Source organism: Apaloderma vittatum, unplaced genomic scaffold (genome assembly GCF_000703405.1).
Source record: "Apaloderma vittatum isolate BGI_N311 unplaced genomic scaffold, ASM70340v1 scaffold6038, whole genome shotgun sequence".
NCBI lineage: Eukaryota > Metazoa > Chordata > Aves > Trogoniformes > Trogonidae > Apaloderma > Apaloderma vittatum.
In genome coordinates this window covers 16,169-29,036 of record NW_009732292.1, presented here as the reverse complement: position 1 = coordinate 29,036, position 12,868 = coordinate 16,169, and the positions used below count along the sequence as shown (strand labels likewise).

General features: G+C 44.9%; 1 protein-coding gene across 1 annotated transcript in view; it reads right to left on the bottom strand.

The window, feature by feature from the left end:
* The window catches only part of LOC104278477 (probable G-protein coupled receptor 112), a gene marked incomplete at its 5' end in the record, with an annotated part of 28,612 nt that extends 26,230 nt beyond the window's left edge, over nucleotides 1-2,382 (bottom strand). Inside the window, one exon of the mRNA XM_009875465.1 lies at nucleotides 1,765-2,382. Coding sequence (XP_009873767.1) covers nucleotides 1,765-2,382 — 618 coding nt within the window. The remainder of the gene's footprint in view (nucleotides 1-1,764) is intronic.
* Nucleotides 2,383-12,868: the final 10,486 nt, after the last annotated feature.

Here is a 12,868-nt window from a genome sequence, read left to right as displayed (position 1 = left end):
CTCAAGATCTGATACATATCACATTCTCAAACATGATTACATGTTATGAACATCTCTATAACTAGGACTTCACAACAGTTGTCTTCGTTACTGCTCTTGGAAAAATATCAGACTCCAGTAACCCTTCTCCCAGCATGGAACACAATGTGGATCCAGTGGTTCATGGCAAGAGTAGCCTCAGTGCCTGCTGGTCTAGTTCATCACTGGTAAGACATGCTGCTCTTTCTCTTTGCTGATAACCTTTGAATACTTGGACCAACATTTTCCAGACTGAACGTCCAATTCAGGCTGCACTGGAGAATCCTAACTAGAGGAAATCACCTGGTTCTCGGGAATGGCTTTAGAGGGAAAAAATGCTTTGACCATTTAAAGCCTGTCTCTCATATGCTTTGCCTCACTAAAAAGCTGCTCAAATTAATCCAGGTTATTGTTTTTGAAAAATCAAAGGCCAGAAACCTTTAGTGGCAACTTTGATATTAGCTGGTAAAGTTTGCACCAGCAAACATGACTAAGCACACACCTTTCGCACAGAGTGAATGGGCCCAAGGGCAAAGGTGTTAATCAGAAAAGGGAAACTGAGCCTTCCTCCTCCCTCCTCATCAGATGATGAGCCCTCCAGTCAGGGACACAACTGAGGAAATAGCTCCAGCAGTGCAGAAGGAGGACTGCCTGGATAATGGCAGTGGGGCAGGGAGCCAAGAGACAGATGTTAAGGCTGTAATTTACAGGAATTGTTATTAGTGCCTATGTTCTTTGGTGCAGAGCAAGCGGATGTGCTATGAGGGAAGGGGGAAATCCCTCCGAGCACAGGTTTGAGCACCAGTCAGTGATTTCAGTCAGCTCAAGCCAGGACACTGATGCTCTTCTCACTGCCTTTGGCCCTGGTTTGATGAAACCTGGAGCAGGAGATGGGAAAGTGCAGTGGGAACTGCGGTGAAGTCAGCAGCTGCTACACTTGACAGAGATGCGCTATTTGATGGGACACTTCTTGAATTCTCAAACTAGACACCAAAAATGGCCAATTACATCTGACTGTGCCTCTGCTTTCCCTGTGAAGCCATCAGCTTACAGACAATTAATAAAGATGCATTCACTACTATTGTGGATCATCTAAATGTTATGGCATGTCATTAGTTTTACATAATTAGTCAGCCAATCAGTCAATGTGTCAATGACAGTCCCCTGTTTCAATATTGTGCAGTTTAAATACTGTGTAGCACATACACACATCAGGGTTGAATAATGAGATAACCACTGCTAAGAATGCTTTTCAGTGAGGCAACATCCATCTTGGGCACACAACAGACTGGAGCCTTGCAGAAAAGTGATTACCATATCTAATTAATGGCCTAGTTAAATACTGTTAAACATATCAGAAGAAAATTCCTGTGTTCAACCTACCTTGCTCAGTGCCAGACCAGCCGAGCAGCAGGTTGTTGCCCCAGCAGAGGGATGAACCACTAGAAGGTTCATCTGAAAGATGTCACCTGCCAAGGAATTTTGGTGGCAGAGCCTGTCCCTGCCCAATTGCCTTCATCCACAGCCTCTGTATCTGCTTCAAGAAAAGCCTGTGTGCCATGAGTAGGCAATGCCATAGGCATGCCTGCAGTTCTGCCCACTCCTGGTCTCAATCACAGCACAAGCAACTCGGAAGCTGTGTCACACAGTCCTTGTTATCCTAAGCAGTAGAGGGTTCCCTACCCTCTGTGTGTGATCCCCAGCAACACACAAGCCCCACAAAGACAAAATATTGCAGAGACTCACCACAGCGCAGGTGACGGTCCACCGCGGGGAGGACGCTGCTGAAGTTCCAGTACTCTTCCTTCCAGCTGACGGTATTGCCCATGGCGCAGTCCAGCAGCTCCTCCCGACCCATCGCACGGTCCCACATTTGGAAGTAGTACAAGCTGCCGATGAAGCTGTTGCTTATCCGCACAATAAAGCCATCCTTTCTTTTGTGCAGATGACCCAACACCAGGCTGCCATTGGGTTTCAGGCACTCAGTGCTGCCGATGGTTTCGGTATGCACGAGACGACCGTTGCAGTAGACCTCCAGCAGTTGTTTCATGGTGTCCCACAAGCAGCACACGCTATACCACACAAAAAGGGCCAGATCGATCTCGATGTCTCGTCTGGTGCCAAAGAGATACAGTCTCAACTGCTTGTTTTCTCCAGAGAGTCCAAGCTCTATGTCATTTATGTCAGTGGAGGTGGTGTTAGTGTCATATGAAAACGCTGCCCACGAGCTGACATTGGCAGTCCGGTTTAGGTCAATGCACACCGTGAACTGACACAGCTGAGGGATGCTGAAGTTGACCAGAGACACATACTTATCGTTCCTTCCCAGAAAATCCAGTCTTTCTCCATACAGATAATGTGTTTCTGTAAGCAAATGACATCAGGAAAGGCGGGAAATAAAGTGTCATTTCCAAAGAAAAAGCTGCAGTATGACCTTATTTGGGTACTTCCCTGAATGATCATGAGAAAAAAAATGTGTTTTTTCTTCTATTTCTATTTCTAGTTTCTGCTGCCTTTGAAATTTAATTCTGGGACCACCCACACTATCAGTAAAGAGAAGACTAGTTTAATTCTGCAAAGGAAAAGTTGAAGTCCTTGAGACTTGCCAAATAGGAACTGATACAGAATTCAAGCCTAGGGCCCATATAATCCAGTATCAAGATGGCTGCCCAGAGCAAAAGTATTGGTTCAGCACACTCTGGATATAGAGTTAGCTGCAGGTTGGGCTCCTGGTGACATATCACACCCTCAACCTTCAGTGTTCAGATCAAGGTTTCTGCTAAAAACAAAAAAGCAAATCATAAGAACTTCCTTTTCTGAGGCTCTGGAGAATTTGTTTGGGCATATTTTTTTTTGTTGTCCATTACTTTCAATTATCTCATTATATCTTTATAACCTACTCAGAAGGTTTTGCTGACAGAGACAACCTCCCTGAGCTAATACTAACCACAGACCTACTCTAGGTGATCCTGCTCTGGCAGGGAGTTGGACTAGACAATCCTCAGAGGTCCCTTCCAACCCCTGACGTTCTGTGATTCTGTGTGACCTACACTGTGTGACGGGCACTGAGTATGTGGCCCGTAAGTGGCCCCAGCTCTGGCTGCAGAGTAGCAGAGTAGTAGCTGCAATGGCTCTCACTCAGCCAGGCTTGGTCCCTGGAGCAGTCTGGCAGGGGCACCGGCAACCTGTGGAGGATCTTCCCGTCAGCACAGCTGGGTTTTGTACTCCACAGTAAATGTCCATTGTCTATCTGGACAGGAGGCAGCCCAGTGCAGCAGTAGGACACATATCTCCTTTCTGGCTCCTGGATTCACCACAGTCTCCTACTCAGTGAGTCCCACTGCAGTCACTGGCAGCCACGACAACGTTCCTTCCCCAGGCATGAATGAATCTCTGTGAACACTCAGAAAGCCACAGAGCACTGTGGATCCACAGGCAACACGTTTAGCACAATGCAGTCAACAAAGGCAGGAGCTCATCTTCCCACCAGCTGCATCTGCCACCAGCCAAGTGTTTCTGTATGGGGTGAGGTGGCCCCACGTGCACCATCAGAGCAGTAATTAATCAGAATCAAACTGTAACCCAGGCCCCTCCTGTATAGGCGATCTGCATCTTTAACTTGCCATTATGCTCACATGTTTACATGTGTTTCACTCATTTAATGTACATTTCTCCTAGATAAGAAGTGCCATTATGTCGAGTCTTTTATAAAAACATGTAGGGTCTGTTGTCATGGCATTTCCCTCAAATGAGTTCAAAATTTTTCCAAACCTGATTGCCAGCCATGCAAATTAGGTATTATCCCCCCAGCCTAACCTGACCATTAAATATCCAATGACTGTTTGTACTTCTGATAAAGGTTATACATGTCAGGGACTGCAAAAGAAACTTGAACTTCTTATCTGCTTCACGTGCTTCAAATTGGAGGCAGGTAGGAAATGATCCATCCACAGAGTCTGATTCTCTGTAGGTGCTCAGGGGGACTGCATTGCTGTCTTAGCATAACCATGTGCGCCTGAAGCATAAAGAGAACATTTCTATTACACATAAGAGCACCCTGCTCTCTTTCATGTCTGTCTCACCTCTAAAATCAGCTCTGCTGAGCACCTCAGCGTGTTGCAGAGCATGCACCCACATCCTGGTTTAGTTTCCACCACCGTGACTCTGCTAAGATGGTGGTTTGCACCCAAAATAATTATTTTCTCCTTAGGTGGGAGGCTTTACTTGGAAAGAGCTCATCTTTTCTTTGACGCTACTATGTGCTGGAACTGACCCCAGTGCTACAGGGCGCATTTTAAAAACACGAGTTATCTCTGTGCCCTGCTTTGCTCTTGAGGATAGGTCAAAGAAAGAAATACAAAACCCAGGATAGAACTAATTATTGTTTTGCTGGGATTTATGGTAGAGGGAAAGGGTGGTGAGCGTGCTCATGAAGCAGAGCTTACTGTGTTCAACTCAATGCCTGAATTGTTAGTGAGGGATTTGTTTCTGCCAGTAGCGTTGTGCTTTCGCCAGAACACCATGAAGTGAGTAAATGCACAGCTCTTATGTTACAGTGACCAAAGTAAAACTAGAAAAAAAACCCAAGAAACATACAGAAATGCAGAAAGACACCCAGGAAGGAAACGAATGAATAATGACAAAACCAAGAGGCTTTCACCTCCATACATGGAAAATGCGATGCAACCAACATCTGACATTTCACTCCTTGCCGTATTTTTCTCATTGGTACTGACTCATCTGTGCCCCAGACTGAACCAGCATCCCGGGAGAGGATCTGCATCACGCCCGGACCTGCAGGCCTGCAAGCCAACACGTGCTCAAGGATAGACAAGGACCCCAGTACCAGTTGCGGTGAGAAAGGAGAGACTGGAAATAAGAATAACTGCTGCACTGGACAAACAAGAGGAAAGTGGGCTTCTCTATAGATATACTGTGTGCGCCCAAACCAAGAAACCAGCAGACGTCCCCTGGGCTGGGGGATGCCCAGAGCCCACTGGCAGCATCATACCTATAGTTAATCTTCAGGGGAATTACTGTACCTGCCAGGAGAAAAAGATGAGCAGCAACCACCAAGATGCAAAAAATCTTGTCAGAAGAGTGCTGTCCAGGGGCACACGTGAACCTCTTCATTCTTCAGGCATGTTCTGAAAGAAAGATTTTGGTGAGCACTCCTTTACACACACTTGGCTGAGAAATTCAAACTGCTCCGGCAATTTGCTGAAATGGCATTCACAGCAGAGGAGCCCAGAAGTCCTCACTCCCTGTGACCAAGCTGAGTCACTAGATCGGTAGTCTCTGTAAAGGTCACAGCTATACAAATCCTCTGGATCTGGTGTTTTCTCAAGAAGATGAGGCTTACGCAATTACACGGGGCATATTTTGTCCGTCTGTCACAACTCTGCAAACCTGTTAGCAACTTTCAACCTGCTTTTACAAAAGGAGCCCATGTCTGAAGTGGTGAAGTTCCTACAAATGTGGGAAAAACAAGAAGAAAAAACCCTTCCAGTGAGGTTAAGCTGGATGTGCTGACTCGTAGTTACACCCTACAGACTCTGCTTGGAAGGGAGGCCACAGGGCAGCACACGGGGCAGGAGGCACATGGAGAAATAGGACACCAGAATAGCTCATGGACTGCGCAGTCCCCCCCAAAAAGTAATTGTTCTCACCATTGGCCTTTAACTACAAACAAACTTTAATCAGTTTAATTAAGAGCTGGGAACATACTCCTAATTGCGGAAGGGCTAATTCTGGGGCATAAGCATACACTGAACACTTAAAGCAGAATCCAAATATGCTGCTCTAAATTGGAAGGAGTTTGTCCTATTTTGTGCTTCAGTTTGACCAAATTTGCTTCAAAGATGACTGTGGTTAAACCAGAGCGTCTGAGCGGACAGACAGCCTCGATGCCTGAGAGCCTCAGGCTCACTCCTAGTGCCCTGGGGTGCTCTGCTTTCTCTACTCACTTTGCCAGGCATCAAAGGCAAGGGCTTATTCTTGGTTTAGGACCACGCTGGATTAAATCTTCAGCTGCTAATGAGACACATAAAACGGCTGTAGGGGATGGACCAGATCCTCAGGTTGTGTAAGTTGGCCAAGCTCCGTTCAGTGGAGTCACCTGGCTTCACATGAGAAGCAGCCCTCGCCTGGGCTCCCCACTAAGGGTTACTACATTCTGACCACCGGCAAAATGGAAATCGTCCCTTTGTGTCCAGACATGTAAAATAAACAGTACAAAATTTTTTTAAAAACTGAGCTAATTACAACTCTCTCCATTTCCTTTTAAAACTACACTTTACAGAACTTAAAGAGTTAGGAAATGTCATCCAGTTTTCCACTTACTGCTGTGACAACAAATCTCTTCTCCCAGCCTTCTCCTTTATTACTCCAGCAATCATTTGCTGATTTCTGCAGTAACATTTAAGGAACAAATCGTTATGCTTCCAGCCTGTGGTACCTAAACAGAATGACTTATATATTTCAGGTGATTCTTATTTTCTCCTAAAAACACCATAGTCATTAAAAAGATGCTGCTCAAAAACTCACCTCCCCGTGTAGCACAGAAATTCAGGTAGATTTTTGCTGAGTGCTCCACACTGTTTCTTCTGGCAGATGCTAAAAGACCAATGAAGAGAAATACATAGAGAAAATCAGGTGGGATGTTGTCATGTTCTCAGTGGGTCAGGCAAGGAAAGGCAGGTGATTTCTGTTCTGAAACCACATTTCTTAGGTGCTGGGAAATCTGCTGTGACAACATATCTCTGCTCCCAACCTTCTCCTTTATTACTCCAACAATGATTTGTTGACTTTTGCAATAACATTTAAGAAACAAATCATTATGCTCCCAGCCTGTGGTACATCACAGGGTTGTATTAAGTTTTGCCCAGAGCAAAGTCCAGAATGTAGAGCATTACAAAACACAGATTAGAAAGAATAAGCTGAACTGGAGAGTTCTCCTTGTTTCTGATTCAAAAGCAACTGCACTAAAAAATATTAGTTGTAATTTTCCCACAACAGCTATCTAGCCTGTGCGTGTAGTATACAGCACTACAATGTAAATAAAAACCAGTATCTTCTCTCGTGCAAGATATTAATCAGTCATTGCCAAGTTAAAAAAAATATTAAATATTGCTTGCTACTGAGAAGGACTGTGAGTTGAACCCAAGGAGTGGGTGACACTGAGAAAAGATGGTCCTGGCTACATCTTAGCTGGAGGCCAAATGTTGAATTTTGAGAGTTAGCTCTGGAGGGAAGAAATGGTTTGCATAGGACCCTGGAGGGCTTGCTCTCATCTCCAACAGGAGTGTGATGTTAAATGCTTTGGCAGTGGCTCCCAGCAGTTCTGCTCCCAGCATTTCAGCTCTCTCACCGATCTGATTAGGGACATAAGAGAAACTGGAGAAAGCCTGAACCTCCCAAGGCTCTTTAACACCGCGGTTCACCCAGCTCCTCCAGACACTCTAGTCTCCAAACAGGATGGATGTGTCCCTCTCTTCCACTCTCCTAAGTAATCTAATCACCTTCTTCCTGACAAATCTGCCTCCTCCTCTTGGTTACCCCTGTATAAAGACCCCAGACTTCAGGTTTCTCCCCTTTAGGGGAGCACTACAGCACCCCTTAGCCAAACTGCACCGTATCCAGGAACAACTCTCCTGCCTTGTCTTCTCACTGTGCACCAGCACAGACCCTCTCCGAGCCCAGCAGCTGCAGCTGAGCACCCTCCTGCCACCCACCAGGCTCAGCTGGCAGGTTTTGTTCTTTTCACGGGCAGATCACATCCATGGAAATGGCTAGGCGTACACTGCTTGTCTCATCAGATCCATGCTGCGTCATCTCTAACATCCACATAAACTCCTGCATGGAGAGCCCTTCTTCAACTGTGGGACTGAACAGGACTTTTCAAGGGTAATTGTTTCAGAAATCATCTTTTTGTAGCTGTCAACTTATTGTACCCACTGAACCAGTATCGTGGCATCACGATATGGAAAGAGTTTTCACTGCAACCCCAAAGCAACTATTGAGAAGTTCTAGCTCTCTCCTTTCTCCACTTCCTCCACCTCCCTGGTTTTCAGTTTAGTTTGGTGGTTTCAATTATTCAATGCAAGTTGTTTATCAGCTTCACCTTGCAAAGAGTCTGGAACACCATGTGAGGGCACCTCCTCCCTAACACGAAGAAGCGGGCAGAGCCTGATCTGGTGGCCAGCATCCTGCCTCCATTTCTGGGCAACACTTTCCTGGGAAGTTTTAGGACTCAGAGCAGGAAAAACCTCTGTGATTAAGGAGTACAACGAAATGAAGAGGAGCAACAAGTGAAGACAGAACACATTCAGACTCACTGGGGCCGTTCACATAAAAAGGAATTTTGCTTTACTTTGGATGTGTGAAGATTTTTGCCAGGAGGTTGCTATGGTGACTTTTCAGCTCTCCCAAACCTCCTCATACTGTAATTACATCTCAAAGCCTGTGAACTGGGAATCTTTGATTCTTTGGAGGAAGAATGTGGGTGGCTGACTCTTCAGGATGTTTTTCAACCAGCCATTTTTATTCTAAAACAAACTAAAAAGACTCATATATTTGTGCCTTTAATGGCTGCGTATAGTTTCTATGAAACCTTCTGGCCTCCCTGGCTGCCATGCTCCCAAGACTCTCTTGAATAATTTTTAACTAAAAGGCTCCCTTTTCAGAACACCTCAGTGCTGCATTATGCATCAGCAAAGGTTATTTAGAGCATGTTTAGCTTCCAGTTGGACCGAGCTTTCTTTATAAATTTCATCCTAAACTAAAATGTGCATTGTGACAGGAGTATTTTTGCATTTTCTCAGCCTTTGTTATTTACTCCCATTGTCACTGACTGAGTACTGAAAGCACAGAGGCTGTGTAAATATTCTCCACATTTTCTAGTCGACGCATTTACCCAGTTCTGCACAGCTCCCGAGAGAACACGCCGTTAACAAAGAGTTAAAGCCCCAAATACAAATCCTTTGAACAAGAAACATTCAGATGACTGTTGTTTAAAATGAACAGCATGAAATATTTGACAGCAAAGGGTTCCAGTGTTAAGTTAGCTTGTTTTTAGGTTTAGTTTTTGTCATTTTTTTCCTTCAAAACAGAAGCATTGAGCACCTTGCATGGCCACATAGCACAGAGACCAGGCTGTGTGGGGCAACTGGCCAAGCAGAGGGAGGGCTGGAACTGCCCTCTAGATGCTGACCTGTAAATAACTTGCTTGATCATGACCCATAATCCTGCGTATTTTATTGGAAAAGATTAGATTAGTTCACTAAATAAGGGCAGGAAAAGATTAGCAGGGTGTTAATCTCTCAGAAACCTTGAAGGATGCAAATATTACAGAGTATTTTCTGTGACAGCTGACAGCTAGCCCGTACAAGATTCTCAGTTACAAATTGGTTTTAATACAAAATCGGCTTTTTTCATTCCTTTTCAATTTCAAAGCTAGGAGAAAATCTTTTTGATCATGATTTATTGAAGCCTTTAGTAGATATTTTAGAAACCTGTGTAAAATGCTTGTGAAGTTGTAGGCATTCAAGAAATACAACTTAAAGAATAAAACCGCACCTTCAGATTTACTCAGGTTCTTTGCTACAGGCTGATTCTGGAATGATACATGCCGTGTTCTGTCAAAATATCCCAAACAGGTATTTTTAGAAGAAAAAAAGAAGATTTTCTACCTTCATTTTTTTTAGAAGGTTTATTCTTTTAAAATTCAAAACGGAACAAGGATTTTGAGTGACCCAGGCAAATGTATTTTCTTTTTTCTTTCTTGGTTACATTTCAACATGAGAAGTAGTAGAAAGTTTACTGAAACCAAAATCCTGCCTCCTAGTTATCAGTGGCTCCTGAAAGAAACCTAGAGTCAGCGAACATTTTGCACCTTGTTTATTGCAGTCTGCTGTGCCACCACCTCACGTTACCTTTCTACACAGTCGAAACTCTGCGTGAACTTCCAGAACGTGACGTTTGCCAAGATCACAGCTGCTCTCTTTCACCTCCCGCTGTGACGCAGCCCCGCTCTTTCAGCAGAGTTCCCTGGGCATGGGCTTTCAGCGCCTGTCTCTGCAGCCCTCACTGAGGAAAACATGCCCCAGTTGTTTATCTACTTTCATCCAGCTCATTGCCGTGCAACTGCTGAGATGCTACTACCACTTTACTCACCAGGTATTACAGCTGGGCACAGTTTGCAGCTGCCTACACATCCGTCTCATGCAGCCACAGGTGAGCAGTGAGTGTGTGCTCACTCTTAGCAGCCCTTAATCTATTAGCAGCCCCTATTTTTTTTTTCACTATGGCCACAAAAGACACAGCTGTAAAAACTGCATCTGGACGTCGGTTTTGCAGCTATTCTTATTTGGACTCCACCTCTGAAATCCTCTCGGGTCCCCCAGCTGGTGCTCAGGCACTGAGCTCGGGGCTATTCCTCTCCCCACAGCCAAGCACCTTTCCAGATGTTTGTGCCAGGGGCATGGCCATAGCACGTTGCATCTCATGCGAGGTTCCTGATGGTTCCCTGTTGGCTGGAGTGGCTCAGCCCTGCCCTTTCACCTGTCAAAAATAGGGCATCACCCCCAAGGATCAAGCCTCGCCAACATTTCTCACAGCAAATTAAGCAGAGAACCTTCTGCACGACCCATGAATCTCTCTGCAGTACCTATCAGGTGGTTCAGCGATCCACTCTGCTACTGCTGTTACAACCCCAACACGTTAATTGCTGGGATGGAAAGTGCCACTTCCACGCAACACACCTACACTCCACTCCCTGGCTTAATGGCCCCAGAACGACTGCAGCAGGGGGACAGACACAGATGACGATGTCAGTCTCACAACTGATTTTATTAGTAGTGTCGCCTCTTAGTCCTCTAGAACTATGGATTATGAAAATTGCCTTGAAGGTAGTTTGATGTTATGAGTCTTTGGAACAGGACCTTTAATGGCTTGAGGGATTAATATTGTATTAGACTCACGTTGCAGGACATTTAAGTAATGAAAGAGGAAAGCAAAGGAAAGCTGAGGGAGGTATGAGTGGCTATGGTGGAAGTTTAAAAGACTGAGAGATTTGTAGCAAAACTTGCATGAAATGAAAACACATTCTAGAATGACCTGTTTAAACCTGGCTTGTCTTCACAATGTGGTACAATTAAAGACACCTGGTCTGCTCTGAAGGAGCTATCTCAGATGCACTGCTCTGCACAACCCGATTTACCACCTTTCTGTCCAGAGCACAGGACAGGTCAGAAGTCTCAAACACATCCATGAGACTAATGTGTGTGCCAAATAGGACTCTGATCAAATCTCCCCACCTCTGCCATAGCAGTCTTCACTATTGTGAAGTGCTTGACTGCATTTAGGTGCCCTTGACGAAATCAGCTTTGTCTGAGGTGCTTCCTCCACCTCCCAGGAGAAGGAGATGCTCAGAGACTCCCACCACAGATTGACCTGAGGAGCAGACCGATGGGCATGGGGCTTTGAACTGGGGGAGATGGAGGGAATGTTCCCCACTTTCCTGGACTTCTTCAATTTTCTCCACTGGAATCTCAATCCCAGACATCTTCCTACTAGGTTATAAGAGCCAGCAGAGGTTCTTTTTGATGCAAAAGAAACTTAATTAAATACAAAGCACTTTTTACCTGCAGAACTCTGGAACTTTAAGCTTTGGCTTGAGAAGCATGAAGAGCGGGTTGTCAGCGTAAGGGTTCAGCTTAACTAGACGTCCTACCAGATGAGCACAGCAAAATATATGTCACAAATAGCTGAAGGACCTGCAGTCATTTTCCATAATGGTTATGCAGATAAGTCACCAACACAGCTTTTTTTTTTTAAGGTATTTGTGACATATAGGAGGAAAAATTTTTTACATAATTTAATTTATATCATATTGTGAGCGAGTTCTTGTCTTTCATTTGTCAAAAGCGTAATGATGTTACATTCAAGGTCTTAATTTATAGGAAATTTGAATAACTTAGTTTAATGTCTCTATTAAAGAAGTGACAAGCATCCACTGACTTCAGTGAAGACCCAGTTTATTCATCACACAGTCCGAGCTGATGCGTGCAGATGTTTGCAGCTCATGGGTGGACGTGGGACCACTGGATGTCACTGTTACCCCACAAAAGTTTTGCTCATGGGCCTTTTCCTGGGCATGCAGCAGGTGGCTCTTACAAAGAAAATGCTGGCATTGAAGCAAGAGTAAAAGCAGCCTGAAAAGAAAGCTGGGGGGGGTTGTTGTTTGGTTTTCTTCTCTTTTTCTTTTTCTTTTTCTTTTTTTTTTCCAAAAGCGATCTTAAAAAGAAAGAGTAGAATTGCAGGAAGCCGGGAGTGAATGTTGCTCAGGGTCCACTGCTGTCCTCCGAGGGTGACGTAAGCTCATCTTCTTGGGGTTTGCAGCAGCGTGAACTCAGAGCCCAGCCAGACACTCACACTCAACCCACCAGAAGGGAACACATGCCAAGCTGACACATGCTGGAACGGCACACGGATCGCACACCTGACAGCTACACATTACTGCTTAATGTATGAGCCCGAGACTGAAAAGGCTGTTGAGCGTGGCTCATGGTGCACTGTAATCCATCTGCAGAACAGGAGAGCGGATCTGCAGCATCAGTTAGCCCTCTACCTCCCCTTCAGCCTCTTTTCAAATGCGCTCCTGTCCGGATCCTGGGCACATGTACAGTGCAGGAACAAAAACAGAAAAATAAACATAACAAGAATCTGTCCAGTGATTACCAGTTTCCATTGGCATTCTCCCACAAGTCAGAAACACTTTCTGGAAGAAAAGTAAGAATTGTAAGCTAGGTTCAGACATTTCTTAAACTTACCTTTAAAATCATTTCTGCCA